The sequence below is a fragment of the Eucalyptus grandis genome, chromosome 10, assembly GCF_016545825.1.
Source record: "Eucalyptus grandis isolate ANBG69807.140 chromosome 10, ASM1654582v1, whole genome shotgun sequence".
Classification (NCBI taxonomy): domain Eukaryota; kingdom Viridiplantae; phylum Streptophyta; class Magnoliopsida; order Myrtales; family Myrtaceae; genus Eucalyptus; species Eucalyptus grandis.
In genome coordinates this window covers 23,297,417-23,319,073 of record NC_052621.1, presented here as the reverse complement: position 1 = coordinate 23,319,073, position 21,657 = coordinate 23,297,417, and the positions used below count along the sequence as shown (strand labels likewise).

General features: G+C 39.3%; 2 protein-coding genes across 2 annotated transcripts; one reads left to right on the top strand and one right to left on the bottom strand.

Moving 5' to 3' along the window:
- Nucleotides 1-3,557: 3,557 nt before the first annotated feature.
- LOC104422308 lies at nucleotides 3,558-7,161 on the top strand. Its single transcript, XM_010034597.3, has 3 exons — nucleotides 3,558-3,804; nucleotides 5,461-5,844; nucleotides 6,233-7,161. Exons 1-3 carry the CDS (start codon nucleotides 3,642-3,644, stop codon nucleotides 6,925-6,927), a joined length of 1,242 nt encoding a protein of 413 aa, XP_010032899.2. The 5' UTR covers nucleotides 3,558-3,641; the 3' UTR covers nucleotides 6,928-7,161.
- Nucleotides 7,162-7,811: 650 nt separating this feature from the next.
- On the bottom strand, nucleotides 7,812-14,652 carry LOC104422309 (serine/threonine-protein phosphatase PP2A-2 catalytic subunit). The gene is made up of 11 exons (XM_010034598.3): nucleotides 14,341-14,652; nucleotides 13,115-13,171; nucleotides 12,887-12,970; nucleotides 12,171-12,242; nucleotides 11,903-11,974; nucleotides 11,629-11,669; nucleotides 10,943-11,009; nucleotides 8,862-9,053; nucleotides 8,657-8,746; nucleotides 8,454-8,561; nucleotides 7,812-8,299 (listed from the first exon to the last, which is right to left on the bottom strand). The coding sequence occupies exons 1-11, from the start codon at nucleotides 14,434-14,436 to the stop codon at nucleotides 8,234-8,236; spliced, it is 945 nt and encodes a 314-aa protein (XP_010032900.1). The 5' UTR covers nucleotides 14,437-14,652; the 3' UTR covers nucleotides 7,812-8,233.
- Between the last annotated feature and the right edge of the window lie 7,005 nt (nucleotides 14,653-21,657).

Sequence of the window (21,657 nt, the reverse complement as noted above, 5' to 3'; positions counted from 1 at the left end):
TGTAGGTCTTACGTGGATCCACATTGTCCAATGAGGCATATGCATTGAAAGAGAGAGTTGTAATGATAATAAAATGTTCAAAATTGATAAACTTAATTGAAAACATGAAGAGAGGGGTGTTATCATGTTAGAGATAATTCAAAACTAAACCTTCTATTTTTGCTAATATAGTCATTCCAATTAATATATGCTAGACATCGTTGACGTAGTCCAACCGTTAGCAATTTTAGGTAAAAATTAGTCATAATGATTACATTAGAATTTCATACAAACGTGTAGTACTTAATTGATAAAATTGAAAATTTTAGAATTGAATTATTATTCGTACAATAGGCTTAAGATTAGTTGGATAATGGTGGTAAATTCAAGAAAGAAGTACTTTTACAATATTTATCCATATGAAGGGTAAATTTAATGATTAAAGAGTAATTCGTAGAATTCAATGCGATCATTCGCTCAACACTAACTGCTTCTAACTACTACTAGTATTTTATTAGCAGAGATTCACAAATTATCACGTTCATACACATAATATATTCACAGTATATGTTCTCTATCCTTTGAGGAATCAAGTTCGGATGGGGAAGTGATGGCCGCAGCCCTTGTTGGCCTCACATTGCTGCGTAGAATCTAAGCTTGTCGGCAAGACTTGTCAACGGAGATTGCGACTTTGGTTCTGCAGAGGGAAAATTGCAAGATTCTCATAGGGTAATTCCGACCCCTCCGTTTACAGCATTGACTAATTAAAAAAAAAAAAAAAAAAAACGGCAATTGGTATTCGCGAATCACAAATTGGTCAACACTTTCGCTTGCTTTTTTGAGTACGCATCTCTAGCAAAAGAGCTCACAGCTAGCTGTAAGATCCTGAAATCGACTCAGCTTCCAATCTAAGCAAGCCTGCAGACACTGTTGGTGAGTCGGTCTCGACATGGAGCATGCGGATTGCTGGCCAAGTAATTCATCATCTCTTCTAAGTAAGGATAATAGGTTTTATGGTGGGTCGGTTTCACGTTGAAATCTGGAATAGGACCGAGTAGGGTCAATTTCCAGTTTGTGTGACTGAGAATTGGCCCACTCATTTCCAGGGTCGGTTTCGGAATTGGTAATTTCTCTATATATAATTTATTTCTTCCCCTTTTTTTTGTTTCTTCTATTCTCTATAGGTGGGTTTCCTAACATTAAAAAGGAAAACATAATTTACTAACTGGGGTTTGCTTCAGAATAAAATATAAAAAAATTAAAGAAAATCTTGGCTAGTGTGTCGATGGGGCCAAGGAAGTGGACCAATTGATAGCGGATCATACAAATAATTAAGAGTAATGCGGAAAAGTGAATTGGATAAGTTTCTATATATTTCAATGTTACTATACATGAGCCTATTGATAGGTTTTATAAGATGACTATACATAATAAGACAATATTACAATAGAAATTATAATCTATTAAGATTACAATATGAAAGATACACGAAATCGAGTAATATGTTTCTAACACAAATGATATCGATGATGCGTATCGTATATCCAATCCCATTGTTATATACAGACAATCATATTTTAAGAGTGGCCTCCATCGATTCAAGAGGTGGCTCTCATTGTCACTACGTAGCACTTCGTCCTAATAGATGCGTGTGATGTCATTTGATCACATATCTCGTATCCATATACAAACATGGAGAATACACATTAACATAACCAATCCAACTCATATACAAACACAGCATACAAATTACAAATACTATAAGGGGTGCGAACACTAACATTAAATTCCATAACACTATGATCAACTAACATTTAAGGCAATATCAAGAATTTTGAACCTAGTGACATGCCACTAATATGCCATATTAAATATGGATATATTCTGTGGTGGATGCTAGAATCAATATTTTAACGAGAAAATGGAATTATGCAATCAGAAAAAAAAAATGATTAAAAAAGTCTTAAATCTATTATATTTATAATAATTTAATCATAATTTTTTAAAATGTGCTAATTTAATCTTAAAACTTCCTACTTTTACCAATTGAGTCAATTTGACTAATTTTAAGCGGAAATCAATGACGTGGTCGCTGATGATTATACGTAGCTCAACTGATGCTAATGTGAATATTTTTTAAAATATTTTTTGGTTTTTTCTTTTTTTTTCTTAACGCCCTTGTTGACACTGAGCGAGAGTCGCAACAGCCCTAGCCACTAGGCGATGGGCTTGTGGGCCCTCACCGAGTTTGGGCGTAGGTTAGCTAGCGACCATTGTAAAGATAAAATATCTTAAAAGTCAAATTTCTATGAAAGCTAAATAATTAGGATGACAAGAACATGGGACAAGCTTTGAGTAAAGACAAAATAGAAATCAAATATGATCAGCTAAAGCATGGGAAAAGACCCTCTCCTTTCTTTACCCTACCCACCTCGGCGGATCACATCTGGTGCCGTTACTGATCATTGTCAACTCCTCTTGGCACAATGAATAATGAAACTTCAAACATGGTCCTTGGAAATCAAACCATAGTGCATATATTAACCGGGGTACATAGTTGTCAATCGATTAATTTGACTTGCTTGTAAGAGCGTGCCAACTCTACAGTGGGCCTTTCACTTTGCTATGATAGAAGAACTGAAACTTTTGATGTGATGTTTACCTTTACCATCGAAGGGTCCTTGATTCCCGATCAATCTTTTTTTTCCTAATTGTTAGGGAATATGAGGACGATGTTTTGGGGTCTCCCAGCATAGCTTGTTTCTTCCCTTTGAGCTTTTTAAGGATCTACTTAGATCCAATCATTGTCAACTTCTTTTGGCACTTCAAATAATGAAACTTCAAAGATGGATTGGTCCTTGGAGATCAAACCATAGTATATATATTATTAGCCCTAAAATTTTAATTTATTCAATGTAATCTTCAAACTTTAGCTCAATATATAACGTTGCTCATGAATTTATAATTTGTTTAATGTGATCTCCGAACTTTTGATACATATTCAATGTAGTCCATGGTGTTCAATATCGTCCTTCTATCAATTCAAGTTAGCAGAACTTGTTGATTTTGTTTCCAATTTTGATGTGTGTGAACGGTGAAAAAAAAAGGTACATGTGGATCATTCACAGAAGATTTTTAAATCCAAAGAAGATATAATAATCCATATTATTAAATAATATGCATAATCGTATTTCATATTGTATACATTGATTATGCATATTTCATATTGTATACATTGAAAGGATTATTAATTAAGTACACATCATGCCCTTATTTTAGGTAGAGTCCACTCTAAGCCCTCTTAAAATGGCTCCACTTGAGGCCCTCGTTTAAAATTCTACCATGTGGGTATTGGAAAATCCTATTTCTAAGGAGTTAAAAGAAGAGTGATTAATTAAGTGCACATCATTGGTGCTCAAAAGCCGCCTTTTAGAGAAAATCCCTAAGATAAATTATATGTAAGGTAAGATAAGATAACCCAATTAGTATATATATATTCCCAAGTGATTGGGCCTTTTGGGCTTTACCTGCATGCAGCTGAGAAACGACGTAGTCCAGCGTTTCCTCTCCGGAAAATCTCCCGTCTCTTTCCTCTCTCTCCAGCCTCCGGCACAAGCACGCAAAGCCTCTCCCTCTCTCTCTCTCGCAGAAAGATCGCAGCAATGGAGATAGTCTCGCCAAGAAACGCTTTCGGTGCAGTACACGGTTACAACAGTGGCCGCGGCGGCATCATAATAAGCCCCATAATCACCGCGCCGCTCCGTCGCCGGACCGGCGGCCGCGGCGGCTGTGGCGCCGTACGCTCCAAGCTGTCCAAATTCCAAGGTACTTCCCTCACCGGTCACCCTCCTTGTTCTTGTGCCCGTTTCCACCGTCTTATGGGAAGAGGGTTCGGCTAATTTCTATAGAACTCGCCAGCAAGTGGCGTCGCGGTCGACGTTCGTCGCTCTGGCGCCGGTTTCGATTCGCTCGACCGCGTGGTTCTTTCGGGTTCGACCATGTGTCGTGCTTGGTGATAGTTTTCTAGTCTGAATCTTGGGTTTGGAGGTTCCCCGGTTCATGTTCTTTGCGGTCGAATCTTTTTTTCTTTTTTTTCCCGCCATTAATGGCCGCGGCTATTCGCTTTCTTGACTTGTTTGGAATCGAAGTGAAAAGATTGTAAAAATAGATTTTTTTTTTTTTTTGAGATTTGGCTGTTGTCTTCTGTTGCTGCACTAGTTGAATAGAGCCATTTTCCATTCTGGGAAAATCCGAGGACTCGGTGTAAATTAGTTTGGTAAAGGGAAATGGCTACACTTATAAGACTGGTTTACTAAATTGCGATGTCTCGTACTGTTATTGTTCTTGAATATGGCCCAGTTTTTAAAGGGCTACTCTCTATCTAACCCATCTTTTAGTGGACCAATTTTATACACCAGTGTTAATAAGTGTAGCATTGCTCTTTGGCAAATTTCTATAAAATGTCCTGCTTTTACAGTGTGAAGAATTTTTTGTAGCTTGTTCAGTTGGCTCTGATGTGGAATTCAGTTACAAGTTTCCTTAGGTTTGGCTGCATTTTTCATAGTATAGAATTTCGAATGCTACACCGGGATTGCTTCAATTGCCTTCTTCCTGCAGTTATGTTTCCATATGTGGCATGAATGGTGCTTCAATTATCTTTGAAATGGCATAAGTGTTTCCATGAGGTGTATTATTGCATTGCTGGATGAGGCAGGCCAGCTGGTTTTTTCCCTAGGAACCCCTACTTCCACACCCTTTGTGGCTCTTTCTTCACCCTTGACAATAATAAATGTTTTAAACAATTGGCACACCCTCTTCAAAAAGTGGCAAATATCAGGAAGTGAGCGGCCTTCATCTGTGCAAATTGGTCTGTCTTCAACATCTCCCCTCAGTGTCGTCTGGAAAAAATAAATAGAATGCAAAGCCAATATTAGAAGCCTAGAAGCACTGTGCACATTTCTTCGTGGTTGTAGCCTTATCTGACTTTTGCAGTCAAAAACTCAATATGAGACCTCTGTATCAAGCGGCCCTTCAAACTTTTAATCAATAGTCTTCGTGGATATATTACTTTTAAAGTTTTTAGGGATGACATTTCCCTTTGTCAGCAGATTTGAACTTAATTAATATACTGGTTAGCAAGTGGTGCTGAGAAGTAGGCCCAACTAGCTCCCACTTACGTTTCTATTTTTGTTCCTTAGGCAGTGGCAGTCCTTCATGGAAAGTAGGACATTGTTGCCTGATGCTTTCCAATTTTTGAAGCCAAAACTGCAAAAGGATCCTGTGTACTAGATCATAACAGTGTCACATGTTTAATTTTTCCTTTGTCATTTCTAACCATTTCTCTTTTCTCTTGGTTAGGTGCTATCTTATTTGCAGTTTGGAATAACAGTTATATAAATTTTTGGATAATCTAATCGCTTCTTTTCTGTTTTTCTTGGTCATATGCTTACCTCTTTCTTGTGGAACATATTCTACATTTAGATTTTCAGGACTATGCAAAACCGTCCCGTCTTTTTCCAACCACAGAGATTAAGTTCTGCTCAGGACACTCAGAAGAAGAGAAAATGTTGTTAGGCGATGTTGGCAATTCTCAATCCTTGTACAAGATTAAGCTACATACAAGTAGGATGTATGGTTCAGGGTTAACTGATGTCAATGCTGGAATTCTGCTCTGCTTGATTGATGAACATGGACATTCGCTATTACAAAGGCTATCTGCAACTCCATTGACTGAGTTTTCAGTGGAACGGCAGGAAGAAGTTGATCATAACATTCTTCATTTTCAAAGAGCTTCTGTTGATGAATTCACTTTTAAAGGACCCAAGCTTGGAGGACCTCAAGCTCTCTGGATTAGTCTTGAATCAGGTTTGCCTACTGTGGAATTGCTGTACATTGATGAAAGGACATTACATTCTTACATATGTATATATAGTCAGTTCCATAGGTTATCCATTGTGACAGTTTCAATGAGGGAGAACTATCATAGGTCTACAGTTATATATGCAAGTAGATCTGGACAATTTAGTTTTGAGTGGTCATTCAGCATGTCAACTTTTCATTAGTAAACGTCACCAGCTAGTCATTTGATGCACTATGTTGTTATGATTGTCGAACTCCACCAGTGATTTAATGATTTTGCAAGGAATGTCTTCCCATTGGTCAAAAATGCAGTAAGTCATACAGCATTAGCTTTTTATCTTTTTTATGATCTTGTTGTCAATCTTAACTTTCTCTTTTTCATTATGAAGATCAGGCCAATGGAGATTAGGTTATGTCACTCTCTCTGTTATTCATGCCCGCCAACCATCACTGGAGGAGCACACTGCAAAAGAAATACAGTATGGGGGTTACCAGTATGATTTTGAAGCTGACGATATTTTAATTGGGGAGGGAAGTGATAGTTCCATGATTGAACTTAGACCTTCCCTTGTCAAGGAATTGTCTGGAGATTCACACACCTTGTTGAGCAATAGCATGCGGGAATCAACTTCTCCTAGTCCTAAAATGTCTAGTGAGGAAAGCATGCAGGAATATGCAGATCTGAAGCTTTCCTTGTTACTCTACGATGCCATGCTGGTCTCTGTCGGCACAGCAGTTGCGTCTGTCTCAGCCGGCGAGAAGGATGCTCTTGCATTCTTAACTGGTGGGCTTGGAGGATTTGTCTATCTGTTGATATTGCAAAGATCCGTAGACGAATTGCCTGCTCCCGCAACAATCTCTAGGAACTCTGTTGATCAAGCGTTTCGTCGGTTGAAGGGTCCAATAACAACTCTGGCATTGGCAGCAACTGTTTTTTTCGGAGTACTCAAGTACAGCTCAGGTGAGGTTCCTGTGGCATTAACGTCGGAAGAGCTCATTGTTGGGATGATTGGATTCATTGCATGTAAAGTTGCAGTGGTGTTGGCCGCATTTAAGCCCATAACATTTATTTTCAAGCGGGACGACTGAACGACAGAAATTATTTCTCGTTTTTTCATAGTGTTTTATATTGTATGTAAAGCCTCAAACCCAAAGGAACATTCGAATTTAAAACTCAGAAGAATTTTACACCACGGTTGAACCAACAGCGGCCCAGTTCAGCTTATGCATTATGTTGTAGGATTGCAAATTTTACTGTATACCTCACTACCATTGGAAATTTGAACTGATGTGATATGATGACATGGTTCACCAGGGGTTACACTTTCGCTTGTATTATATTTTGCTAATTTGGGTCAGCGATTATTATTTTGGTTGACGTAAGTTGTAGTACAACATTGCCACTGAACCGCATCATACCAAAGGATTCTTGCCAATATAATGACATGTTTCATCATTGCCAGGTAAAATCACTTACATATACAGCGTTTTTCCCCGTTCTTTTTTGGGTTTTGGCTAGCATTATATTTACGCTTATTGGCTCGGGTAAAATCTAGTGCATGCTTACTTTGATACGGTTCATGCCTTTGCAGGAGTCGACCTGCACGTGTGGCTTTAGTATGATGTCAATGTGTGCACAGGCTCAAGGGATGTTGACAGTCGAATGGTTCAGACGATGATTAATACAAGGCTTTAAACGTAAAGAACCACGCAACATACATTTTCAGCTGGTTCAGCACCTAGACATAATTTACAACACTTAGCAAGAACAGTCTTGCACGCTTCAGTGCAAATTCACAATTCAGAGAGAGAGAGAGAGAGAGAGAGAGAGTCCATAATAATGGGGAACGACCTACCATTCTTGATCCTGGCCACAGCAAAGACCTGAATCCATCGATTGTTGTAAATTCGAAATCAGAATATCGTTCCCCACCAAAATCCACATTGGCTGATAGATCATACGAGTTTCTTTGTAACAGAATGTTTCTCTAAATTTAATTGCCCATTCAATTAAGCCCAGAACATTCGTACATCAAAACTAAAGCCAAAAGAACTGACAAGGAAGGCAAAGAAAATCACGCATTTGAAGAAAAGAAAACCCGTCTTCCTCTACAAGCCTGATCTCGCAGCCAGTCTTCCCAGAAAACAAGTATGTCAAAAATTAAGAAAATAGAGGGTAAAAGGCAAACAATTACAAGTTGTCGCTGCACCATTTCCTGCACGGTTGCCCTTCCTTTTCAACCCAAAGCCTCGCCAGTAACATTTTAGATGCCTCAAGCCCAGTAGGCACCATCATCCAGAAGCTCCAGCTCTGGAAACTTCAATGGCCTACCCAACCTCATTTGAAAGGAACTATGCACCCGCGACAAGATATGCTTACCTGAAGCCTGCTACATCAAAGGAAATAATCTGGCATTCTGCGAGTTACATCTGGCTCTCCCCTCTTTGGAGCTGGCTCAAACTGCAGAGTTCAAAAGTGCATTATATTAGTTCAAGTATGCATGTCAAATTCTCTCTATAGCCATTGCGCCTTGCTTCTGCATGCATGCACGTAAGTGCTTGCGTGCGCATATGGAGAGGGAGAGAGAGGGAGAGGGAGAGAGAGAGAGAGAGACCTGTATGAATGTGTGGCCTTTGCAGTCATCAACTTCCAGGATGGACGCCATGTTACCACAGCGATAACAGTAGTTAGGTGCACTAAATATTGTAACGACTTTTTGATCCTGTCAAGATCACATGATTTATTTTTCATAAGCGTCATAATCACAAATTTAAATGAAAAAAAAAAAAAATCTGCAGCTTGAAGGGAAGTAATTACATGACCCCAGTTATATCCTTCCATAACCAACTGATGAGCTCGAGCAATTAGCTTCAAATTATTTGTATGGTTAAACTGCTCAGATATGTCCTGCAAAAGCAATCCAACACAACATCGAAATTTATGGTTCTCAATTGAATACTTTGGTTGTGGACGATGACAAGTAGGAAAAAGGAAGAAATAGCAAAAATGAAATACTACAAACCTGACCGAAGGTATAACCAGCACCTCTGGGTGAAATACCCCAACCACAGCGGTCATCCGGGTCAGACCATAGGAGATCACACATAGGGCCCTCATGAGGAACTTCTTGAACACGGTCAAAATTACGTATATTATCAAGGGTTTCGATAGATGGGGACAACCCACCATGCAGACAAAAAATTTCCGATTCAACCTTCAAAATAAAACAAAAGAAAAGAATTATAAACTTGATACATGAGAACCAAATTTTGGGACAGGGAGGCTGATCAAGAAAATTTCAAATCAGTGATGATTCAACCATCTTGCCAGGAGAGAGAGAGAGAGAGAGAGAGAGAGAGCAGAAGGCAAATAAGGGTGCATTTGATTAGGCTTTGCAAATGAGCCTTCGGGATATGCAAATGCTTTTGATCTTCTTGAGGAAATGCAATTGCGTTCAGTAAAAAATCCTTTGCTAAGCTATTTTGTCCTAAATAATGTTTGGCAAATATTTTTTTGCAAAGGGCTTTTGAGTCTAATTTTTCTTTTTTTAATTAAAAAAATCAGAACCCTCCAGTGAAGGGCGATGGCTGCTGGCAAGCCCAGATCTAGCACCAGCAACCGTCGCCCTAGGTCGTGTGACCCCCAGCGAGGGTCACGCAACCTCAAGCGTCGCCACCTAGGCAGTAACCTGGTGTCCCGCGACCCAAGCGGGCATCCTACAACTTTGCCAGCCCCTCGCCGGCCCAATCTAGCCTCGCCAGCCGCCCTCACTGGCTGCTGCCCTAGCTCAAAGAAGCTGAACAGTCACGAGGGACAATCAGAAAATGAAAGAATTGGTAAGGGTAGTCTTGAAAGAAAAAAATTAGTTTCAACATTTGACCAAATGCTGAAAGCCCAATGCCTCAAAAGTCCCCTGGGAAAGCTGAACCACTCGCACCCTAAATCCAAAAGACTCAGCATGTGAACTGCTAAAGTCTACCGAAAAATTCTTGGAAAAGACAAATGTATCAGCTATTTCAAATGAAGAAGGACAAAGTTCACTTCTCCCAGCAAATTAGACAACAAAGTCCCAGACAATTAACCACCAAACAATTAACCACCAGAATAGGGTTTTCAAGGTGCGTTTCTTTCACAAAAAAATTCTTGATGGAAGAATGTTTTCTGTGAAAAGTATTCATAAGGAAAATGGCTTACTTCAATTGTTTGGTGGTATACTTGATGTGAGATAACTTTTCAAGCTTAGATCTTACTTCCAAAAATTACTCTCCATTATAATTATAATTGGTTCCTTGACAGTAAAGGAGCTTAGGAAAACAATTTCTTCTTTTTAGGATGGAGAAATCATTTTCCTCTATTTTAAGTCTGGTAGTTTACCATAAAAGCTTTTCTGTTGATCATCCACTTTTAGCAAACCAAACAAATGAGGTTTGAAAAGTCATTCCCTCAAATTATTTTTCATGAATCCACACACCCTAAGTATCAAATATGATGGCAAACAGCTTATCAAAACCTAAATTTCAGGACTGAGCACTTTTGCTAGGTAGCTCTGGAACAGAATACACCACTTTTCTGTTTATGCTTATAGTACTTTGCATGAGGAGCGCTCCCCCTCATGGACACAGGGTTGAACAACAAAAGCTAGGAAAAATTACTAAAAGGTTCTGTACCACCTTTTCTTTTTGGTATTCTAAAACTCTAGGACTGATATGACAGCTCTTGCGATTTGAGACAATTATGCAAACATGCACTGCTTTTGGTGAGAGAGTGGGGTCAAAGGAGCAATACTTCAATCCAAAGTGACGAAAAAGAAGACTTCATATGTTGCCAAAGATGCAAACGGACACTCCATTAGATTGGCGATGCATCTGATATGCAGTTCAGTCATAGTAAGTGCATCATCCTAATGATCAGGAAAACACACGAGGCGTGGCAAAAGGGCAGCATCCCTGTCCTCACAGGAAAAGTTTCAACAGTTGTGCTCAATTCAACTCCCTCAGCCCAGAAAAATAGCTCAAAGGTTTACAAGTCTCAACTTTTCCATGTATTTCCAAATACGAAAGTGGTAAAAATATAACATCTGCTAAAAGATATATTCAGACTAACCAGGGCCGTCAATGGAAGATAGTCAAAAAGATCAGTGAATATCTTCCAAACGTTAGCATTACCATACCTGCAGATAGAGAAAAAGGAGTACATTCTCCAATTATGTTAAGGAGAGATGACAGCTGACTTGTTTCAAAATAAAGCTCGACATCTGACCACAAAAGCAATAAAGCATATACCCTCCTGAGAACCCAAAAGATAAAGTCTCCGAGTGTCTATATTAAATTCACCCATCCAAATAAAACCTGAAACCAACCGAATATATAAGCAAAAATTTTCACACTGGAACACCAAACCTCCGACTAGATAACTGAGTAATAAGTACAAACCCTTAAAATGGTACTCATTCACAACATCTTTTCATGTATGCGGTGAACACATGAAACCATTCATCAAGGAACTTCCAAAGAAGTTCACACAGACTCGTTGTTTTATGGCCTGAAATAAGACCAAATATATCACGAAAGACATTACTAATCTACCAAATGCCAAGGGCCTACTATCAAATAATAAGAAATATTGGCAATCTAAAACAGCAACAAACCCATGACTGTCTTAACAAAGTGAGTTTATAGCACACAAGCATGGCCTATGAAGAATGAAACTGTCTTACAGAAATGATCAGAATAAAGACATCCAAAAATGTACTGCACAAAATTTCCAAAAGAACATGGAAAGAAACTCACTTTCGCAGGCATTCATCATAAAACCCATAAACTTGAGTTATCTGCAATCCAAATGCAATGAGATTAAATCAGAACTAATGACTCAATCAAAGATTGGTTGAAGAACACGAGACAAATTTATGTCACAGAGAAGGTAAACAAGGAGGCCAAAATGATGATACCTCTTTATAAGAAAGAATCAGAGGAGGATTAATTTGTGAAGCTAGAAAAGACTCCAAATGCTCTAAAGCATCGTTAATTAACTTGAAAGCGCTTAAATTTGAAGAATGACTACCTGGCGACTTTCATGGTTTCCTCTAAGAATTGTAATCCGCTGAGGATGACGCACTTTCAGTGCCACCAAGAGCTGAAAATATTCCTCGAATCAATATGATTATAAACAAATGAATATACATTACCCACTAACAGCACTAAGAGTATGCTGTGATTCTCTAAAGAGAATGCTCCAAAGAGAATTCAATAGTGAAACTAGTTATGAGACTCCCCATCTAAAAAGTAAAGCAATTACATCAATAGTTTAAGAAAGAAATACAAATACTTACTGAAACAGTTTCAACTGAATAATATCCTCGATCAACATAATCTCCCATGAACAAGTAATTAGTATCTGGGCACTATATCAACAGCAATAAACTCCAATTAGACCATATTCGCATAACTAGATATAAAAAAGTACAAACAAGTAACCAAAGAAGCAAATGGTTTTATGCGACAAAAGAAGGTTAACTACACAAAGAAAAGTTACGCTAGTCAACAATATATAGCATTAAAGAACAAAGGTTTGGCAATTCTCATGCAGATATCTATTCAGAGCATGAAAATGTCAAAACAAGGTCCAACGACCATTCTGCAATCTGGTGTGACCGGGAAAAGAAAAAAGAAGTTTGATTGAGGCACCATATAACCAATGTGAAAGCTCATCATGATAAGGAGGATGATATATCTAAACTATGCAAAACACAGCACAAGTTTCAAGCATGAGTGATTTTCATTTAAATAAAATTGTCAGTATTAGACTGCATGCGAAACATCTTAATGCATCAATTACATTACGACTATTCTTTCTTAGATCAGTTGCTAAAAGCATATTCACTAAAACAAGCACATCCATTCTTCTCTATGAAAAACAAAAAAACCACTGGGGCAATAGTATTAACCGTCGATTCCACTTCTTTTCATATGTAAAGATAAATTCATCATAAGACACCAAGAAGGTGTCAACTCTTCGAACAAGATACCCTAAGGAAAATAATTTCACCTTCCCTCCAATGCGGAAAAGTTCAGCCAGATCATGGAATTGTCCGTGAATATCACCACATATTGTGACAGGGCTTTTTACAGGCTGCATGCAAGAGTTAGAGGGAAAAGACAATCAAGATATGTTGCACCTCATAAAAAATATTAAGAAAAGTCAACTCAGAGTGTACACTGCATGGGAAGATTCCACACACTGCATGGGAAGTTTTGTGATAATATCCACACACACCTGGACATTATCTTCTTCCATTAGGATCTCCTTAGCCTTCTCACATAGCACTCTAACCTGTTTCACAATCAATAATGTCATTCTCAGTCAAAAGTCAAAGGCAATCATTTGACTACTCATCACGATATACACACCAGAAAGAGAGAAAGCCAGCAAAATAAGACAGTATAGGGCTTGAGTGAGTCAAGCTACTCGGAAGTCGAAGATAAAGTGCTCCATAGCAGTATACTCGTGAATTCACAGTCAGCGTGATTGTTTATGAAACTAGAATTGAATTATTGTACCTAGGGTAGTATTTAAGGTTGACCCCCAAGCCTTGTATTGCTTAATTGAGCAGCTTCAAAGCCTCATCATGCTTTCAATTTTTTCTAAATGCTTCTTAGCAATGTACACATAAGCGGCGTTTTTTTTTTTTTTTTTTTTTGGTTTAAAGGCATTTGCCCCAACTTAGTTATACACTTGAGAATTGCAGAAGCTGTTTGCAGTCTCTAATCTCTACAACACTCAGCCCTCACCTCTTTACGGCTGCCCCTCTACATAAGACATTTAGTCCACCAAAGAACTGCTAAAATCACTAGCGGCAAGGTGTTGCTCACCATGATAACATCCCATGACAACAAAGATAGGCAATGGGAGACTCTTAAGAGGCTACAACAGCAGAAAAAGTCCACTGGAACACAACTTCGTCGCAATATCATCGCTGACAAGGCATTGCTCCGTCAAGATATCTTCCAATTAACGGAGGACCTCCAACCACAGATCGACACCATTCGACAATGACAAGAACTACTATTCACATCACACAGCATTACCCAGAGGAAAAAAACACCCACATCAAGAAAAAGGAAAACCATCAGAAGTCTAGTCTCACCACACCTGCCGCAACATCAACCCATTACCCTGGTAAATCATAAAGACGGAATCAAAGGGCAACCCAAGAATTGGCCTCGCTCATGCTACCCAAAAAGACAACCTTTTCTTCGCTAACACGACCTAACCGTAGATCCGCCAAGGAGATGCAATTGCAGAAAATCCAAGCTACGACCAACTCCACAAATCCACACGCGAAAACAGGAAAAACAGATCAAAAGAAGCAAACTTCTCATCGCAACGACGCGAGAGCTTCGATTCGACCGCGGACCCCCGATCCAATTCCACTTCCCCCTACAAAATCCCAGATTGGAGCGGGGGATGATCGATTGGAAGCGAGGTAGAAGAAGCGGCACCTGCTGTTCGGACAAGGGCTTGCACTGCAGCAGCTGGGAGACGTGGCCGTCGATGCCGGCGTGCGAGTGGGAGGAGGACAGTGAATCCGAGCTCATTTCTCCCTCTCTTCCTGCTCTCTCTCTCTGTAATCCTCGCGCCTCCTCGGGATCTATCTTTCCTCGGAATTCCACGGCGTAGCCAGCTTCTCTCGCGTCTCCCCCTCCTCCTCCTCAATCTGAAAAACTGGGAAAGGCTTTGAAATGCCCTTTTTCACTTGGTAGAAACGAAGAAGAAGGAACGATAGAGAGCCATAGTTTCTTTAAGGACTCACGCCACGCTCAGCTTCAAATTTGTAGATCTGTCGTGAATTTCTCTCGAATTAATTTTTAGGTCACTAAAAAAATCCTAACTTAATATACTCATCATAATATATTTACTTATGTTTGATTCCGTGAAATTTTATTGTAAAATTATCGAGTTAGGGCGCGTTTGGTTGTGTTTTACGTTTAAAAATTGTTGAGGACGAATGAAATAGAAAAAGTATTTACGTTCTAACAATTTTTAATAAAAATACGTGTTTGAAAAACTTGTTAGGGAATAAAAAATAAACGAAACATGTTTGGTAAATTTGGATAATTTTTTTTATTTCTTTTATTTTTTCTATTTTTTTCTTTTTTTCCTTTTTTTCTTTTTTCTTTTTCATTTTTTTCTTCTTTTGGCCGGTCGGCGGGCGAGGGCCGAGCTCGCCCGGCGGGCGGCGCGGCCTCAGCCGGGCCACCACCAAAGCGAGGCCGAGGCTCGCCGGCCGGGCGAGCTCGGCCTCGCCGCCTGAGCGAGCTCGAGGCCGGATCCGGGCGAGATCGAGCTCGCCCAGTGCCGACGCGAGGTCGGCCTCGCCTTGATCCGGCGGGCCGAGCTCGCCCGCCGACGCGAGGTCGGCCTCGCCCGGCTATGGCGAGCGTCGGCCTCGCCGGGGGCCGGCGAGCGTCGGCCTCGCCGGGGCCGAGCCTCGCCGTGGTGGTGAGGCCGCCAACCCTCGTCGGCGATGTCGCCGTGGCCGTGGGCGCGCGACGCGGCCTCGGCCATGAAAGAAGAACAAGAAAATAAAAGAAAAAAAAAAAAAAAGTGTTTTGATTTGTGTTAAAAAGCAAGAAAACATGAAATTTGTGTTTTGTTTCTTTTTCTTTTGTTCCTGAGAACAAAAGGAACAAAACAGAAACGCACAAACGTTTTGTTCCTTTTTTGTTAACAAAAAAACGAAAACCGTTTAAAAACAAAAAAGAAAACGCAAACAAACGGGGCCTTAGATGTTGGATGGTATTAAAGTCAATTAATATGGTGAGTTTACGAGAAAATTTATATCAATTTGAGGTAAATTTGTTATATTATTTTAAGATTTTTTTGTGATTCAAAAATTAATTTGTGGTTAATTAACAATTGGAGATTTTTAATATTTTTTTATTTTTTGTTGGCATTACATTATTTCTGAAAATTAAATAGTAGATTTTTAAGTTTTTTAATTTAAGCAATCGACGAAAAAAAAGGGCCTTCAGACTATCATTTGTCTGGTCGTAAATGTGGAAATAATTGTTTTCATCGGCGTTGGATCTTCTCTGATTGCGAAAACTGACATTTTGGCTTGTTTATACAATCTGTAATTGTCTCTTCATATCTGTTCATTTTTGTAAAGACGAGAAAATAGTTGAAACACTAAATGGAATATAAAGCGATGATTTCCAGCAATTTGGAACCGCAAAACAGATTTCACCGATCCGGGTAGGCAAATCTCCTCTTTACGTTGGAAGCCTTGACAGTCCTTATGACAGTTTTCTGGGCGTTCAATTTTACTAGTACGAAAGTTGTTTGGCAATTTTCACAAATTTAACTATTTCCTTTTTTCAATCAAGCCACATTTTTATTACAAGTTATTAAAGTTAACCATACATTATTTAAATGGAGGAATTGCACATCAAGCTTTAGAGCTTTTTCGCATTGTATAATATGATTTATAAACTCTCACTTTGGACGTAATCCTTATATCATGAAAAATCGGGTAAATGCGTCCTTCGATTAATCATATATTTCTTCATATATCGTGTCTCGGATACAAAAGTTGCAATTTCATATTTGAATCATGTGCTGTTGAGGTCGCAAGACCTTAATTGGTGTTTAACGAGAGAAGAGAGAGAGAGAGAGAGAGTTTTTGATGATTAGATAGAGAGTCAAGTTAAGATGTCAACGATGATGATTTCAGAGAAGAAGAGGACCATGCAACAAGTCAGCTTTAGCGATGAAGAAGACACTCTACCAAATTTTATTGAGTCGTTTTCTAAAAATTTAAGGATTGCATTAAACTAAAAAGAGGTACAAGGATCGTCAAGACATTAGCCTATATCAGGCAAGATCGCTGCGCATAACTTTCCGATTGCTATGGTGCTAATGCTATGACAATTTAAATTGGGTTCATACATAAATAATGTGCAAAAACTCTTGGCATGTCTCCTATTTTTTCTTCAACAAAATGAAATGAGTACGACCGTACAAGACATAGGCAGACTTGCCAGATAATTGAACAACGTCTCAATCGGTCCCAGGTTGGCATTCGCGAGTCCTGGATAAGGCGTCGGTGGATCTCGGGAACCCGAAATGACTTCAGAGATTGGAGATTAAATTGAAGCGGAATTGAAGGGATGGGAAGAGAAAAGGATTTGCTTTTCTACATTGTTCCTGAGCCAGGCGCTTGCAAACAATCTTCAGGTTGGACGATTGTACAAGTCTCGCACTATTCTCATTGGATCCATCATGCTGATAAAGTACTGATAATGCTGCTAGTTTCACCACCTACCGTACAAGGAAAAGCTCTTAAAGAGCCGAATGCTTGCGAATCTAACATCGAGGTGGGCCGACCATTTGTAAATCATCTTTGGTGATCGTATAAAAAGCTTCATCGATATTTTCAGACATGCAACTCTGCTTTTAATTTGTCCAATTCATTCCTCAGCTTTGCTCGCATCCTTGCATCTGATAACCTATCACAAAGATATTCGAACTTTCTTCTGTAGTCACTTAACTCTCACCAAACGTCACTGATTATAAATTCAAAATATGACTTCACTTTAGCTTAACTAAGGTCATGGTAAAAACCGAACAAAGCTCCTAAACTACGGGGAGTCTAGACCCATCATGTTTTATATTGTAGCAGGTATCTGTTAAGACTCAAATCACATTGCCATATTTCAGTTGCCCTAATGAAAATCTAGAAGTGCATTCATTGGCAAGGCCTTGACAGTGTTAGAAACAAAACTGATTGACAATAGTCTAAGAATTTTTATTAATAGGAGGAAAGATAAACCGAAAAAACAAATATAGGCTCACAAGTTGATTAAGGCTCGAACTTTCCTGTTCGATTCAGAACATAATTTGTGATCATCGGGACAATCGGAGTCTTTGCAAGGACATGGAGACAATGGTAAACGATCGATGGCTCGCCTAGCACCTGAACGAAGCAAGACACCAAGAGGGCACCTGACCAAGATTGGCCAAGTGCCCGGACGACATCCAACACCTAGGGCGCTTTCCAGTGCAATCGAGGTGCCGAGACGGCCCCGTTCAAATTAGAACTTGTGAAAAACCTAGAATTCTGAGAGCTGTCCTCAGGGAGAGTTGAAAGCTTCAGAAAACTCATATTTTGTGATTGAGCCTTGTAAGTTTGAGAGTTGTCCAGGATTGACAAACAATAAAGTGTGAGTGTTCCAACAATTGTATTCTTTTCTTAATGACTATAGTGAAACTATTTTATCGAGCTTTCTTCATGAAGCATATCCCCAAAACACATAAATGCACAATGTTAAATTTACTTTTCTGCCATTAATTTCTTGCTCAATTCGTTTCATTCATTCATAATTCCTCATTAGTTCTGACAAATTGACTTTAAAGCATGGATTGTCATTGATCTGGAAATTATATGTTGGTAATTTTTGCTATGGCTTCTGTGAAGTTTGAGTTTGAGAAATTCACTAGCTAAATAGTTTTAGCTCGGTGATGTGTTAAGATGTATGCACTACCTGAGACACAAGGCTTGGATGTAGGGTTGGAGAGGGATGACAATTTTCCCTAGAGTAGGAAAGCAGAAGAAAATGCTGATACCTTGGAAAAGTTAGAAACATACTCTTATCCCTCAAGAATAGGTTCGTTACCATAAACATCGAGTGATTGATCATCAACAGATTCAACAATGAGCACACATTGAGATTACCCGCTCCATTTGTAATGGTTTGTAGTTTTTGTCTAGATTTAACATCCTCATTACCATCATCATGCGAAGACACTAACATCAATATATTGAAATAACACGAATCAAATACCTATAAGGAACTTCCAAAGCTATAGCTAATTTTAAATCGGGAGAGTAACACCCCTAAATCTAGATCTAAATCTAAATTGGAAGAGGAAAGGGGCTTAATTTCAGAGAGGTTGTGGAGCCACATCACAAACATCCTCCTCTACGGCTATCAATTGGACGAATAGCAAAATTGGTCTCTACATTTACCTAAGATCAGCTATAAAGATTTATTTTATTTTATTTTATTTTTGGTGACCTAGGAAGGTCCATACAACTAGCAGCCGGCGGCGTAAAGCCAGGATAACCTACAAAGACCCGCCTCCCACGAGGTGTAGGTAAGTCACACAAATGACGAGATGGGGAGTTGAACTCTGGCCTTGCAGGTGGCTAGCGTGCAACTCCACCATCTCTGCCACCAATGAGGTGGGTGCTATAGAGATTTATTTATGCACACAAACTCCCAAAATAGAGACGAGCTTCAAAAGAGAGTAGAATTTTTGGGAGATGAGGGGGTTTGTTGACAATGAGAGAAAAGAACGAACCCTAATAATAATAAAAAACTTTATATGTCCTAAATTTCATAAAATTACCAAAATAACTCACTTGTCATATTACTTTAGCACTTTCCAAATATTGGTTAGTTAGATAAATTGTCTAGATTAGGCAATTACTTGTCAAACTAACTAAGACTTACCATTGTAAGCATCTTTAACATGTAAATAGCTCGCAAAAAATTCAATTTAAGGAAAAAAAAACTCTACTTTTTTAAATCACAAAATAGCCCATATTCTACAATACTTAGATTTTTTTACCAGATTTCATGTCCTTTAATTTATCTACTTTAATCACTAACGAATAATCATTTTAATTAATGAAGTCCAATGTTAATAAAAGCATTTATATGTAGTGATTTTCCTCTTTACCCTGTATTACACAAAAATACCATTTTAACCTTTTAGTATGTAGCCTCATCTCTCTAATACATTTGCCCTTTGGTAACATGCCAAACAGTTTCTAATTCTCTTTTTTTTTTTGCCAAAACAAAAAAAAAAAGAACAGAATTCCGTTTAATAACATTTTTATTCTTGGGAATACATTTAGAAAAGAATCAAGAAGTAAAACAAAAGTAGATTATTTTTGCCTGGGAACAACTCCAAAATCCAACCCAAATATTTTTCTTTTCTTTTTCTCTCTTTTCTTTTCTTTCTTTTTCTCTTCCTCTTCTTCTTCTCCTAGCCGGTTGTCAACCATCGATGTGGCTGGCGATAGGCTAAACAAGGTTCTGCAAGGGTTGCCGTTGCCCAACCATCACGAGGTCAAGGCCAACGACCTCGCCAACTCTCATCTAGCCAACCATTGGCCATCGTCATGGCCAACGACTGCTATAGGAAGAAGAAGAGAAGGAAAAAGAGAAAAGAGAAAAAAAAATGAAAAGAAATGATTAAAATATTTTAAAAAAATAAGTTATTGAACACATCCTTACTTATCAAAATTATTCAAAATCCCCTTGAAAGCATTCCACGTGCTTTTATTCTAGAAATACATTTAGATGAGTCAAATATATAGTCTCGCCTGGCAGCAAATTTACATTAGAACAATAGACATTGTTTTAGTCTTATATAAACAAAGCAACAACCATGGTGCTAATAATGTAAAATCACTCACACATATAGTCTTGCGTCTTATTAGCTTATCATATAATCATTAATTTCTTTTAACTACATGGATCTATGTTATTATCCATCGTTTAAACTAAAATCAAACAAGGATCAAGAGCACTAAGGCCCGTTTGGTTCGGCTTTTGGGGAATGTCTTTGGCCAAATGCAAATATCTTTAGGATAAAGGGGTTTTCGGGAATGCTCGGCCGTTTGGCAAATTACGCATTGAAAAGTTGCTTGTGCGAAAATACCGTTTTGCAAAATTTATTCCAAATGAGCTTTTGCTTTTAATTTTCTTTTTAAAAAAATATGAAAATCAAATCCGGCGGCCCGATGCCGGGCGGCCAGATTTGGCCGTCCGATCGCCGAGGTCGCGACCTCGGCGACGCCGCTCGCCGCAACCTTAGGCGCACGGAGGCGCAGAGGCCGAATCTCGCCATTCGGCGGCGGATCGGTCTCCGGACCGCCAGAATCTGGCGGCCTCGAGGTCGTGCGGACCCGGGCGGCGCGCGCGCGACCTCATGCGGCGTCGTCGCCGCTGGAGGCACGACCTCGACGCTTGAGGTCGTAGAGGCCGATCTAGCCGCCGGATGGCTAGATATGGCCTCCGGACCGCCAGATCTGGCGGCTTGAGGTCACGCGTTGCGGCACCCCCAGACGGTGGTCACCGGCGACGCACGACCCTCAGGCGGTAGCGGCGGTGGCTGCCGGAGAAGCTTGGTGGCCGGAAATAAGAAGAAGAAGACGAGAAGAAGAAGAAGACGACGACGAAGAAAAATGATGAACAGTAGGCGTGGCATTTCCCAAATGCCGAATGCCCAATGTTGCCCCTCCCCAGCATTGGGCATTGAGCATTCCGAATGCTCATACTTGGTCAAAGGAGCTTCCAAAAAATTTGCCAAATACTAAAATTTTCCCCCAATGGGCTTTGGGGGTCCAAGGGGCTTTGGGAATGCCCAACCAAACACCCCCTAAATGGATCAACCCACTTTAGCACCAAGAGATTTACTTACCTTGGATGAGAAGCTTTGTGTGAACAAAGACCTTCATCCACCTTAAAATCAAGTAATACAATCTTGAATTTACACTATTTAAGCCACTCAAACACTTAATCTAACAATATCAAGGGGACCAAACTGTTGAGGGAAAATCTTACCTCAAAGAAACTTGTTTGGTTAAATGGAGCAGAGTAATTTCATCTCCTTACTCTTAGCTTGCATAATTCTAAAAATCAGTGGATCATGAGTATGTTTATGTGGTACGGCTTCTAGTTTTGATAGAGAAGAAAATGTACAAGAGATGAGTTGTGCGAAGAGGACGATAAATTGTACCAGTG

Coding starts and splice junctions, on each gene's coding strand:
- LOC104422308 (XM_010034597.3), top strand. CDS start 3,642: ATGGAGATAGTCTCGCCAAGAAACGCTTTCGGTGCAGTACACGGTTAC. Junction 3,805..5,460: donor CAAGCTGTCCAAATTCCAAG/GTACTTCCCTCA, acceptor TTCTACATTTAG/ATTTTCAGGACTATGCAAAA. Junction 5,845..6,232: donor CTGGATTAGTCTTGAATCAG/GTTTGCCTACTG, acceptor TATGAAGATCAG/GCCAATGGAGATTAGGTTAT.
- LOC104422309 (XM_010034598.3), bottom strand. CDS start 14,436: ATGAGCTCGGATTCACTGTCCTCCTCCCACTCGCACGCCGGCATCGAC. Junction 11,670..11,902: donor GAAACCATGAAAGTCGCCAG/GTAGTCATTCTT, acceptor TTTGGATTGCAG/ATAACTCAAGTTTATGGGTT. Junction 11,010..11,628: donor TATGATGAATGCCTGCGAAA/GTGAGTTTCTTT, acceptor CTCTATCTGCAG/GTATGGTAATGCTAACGTTT.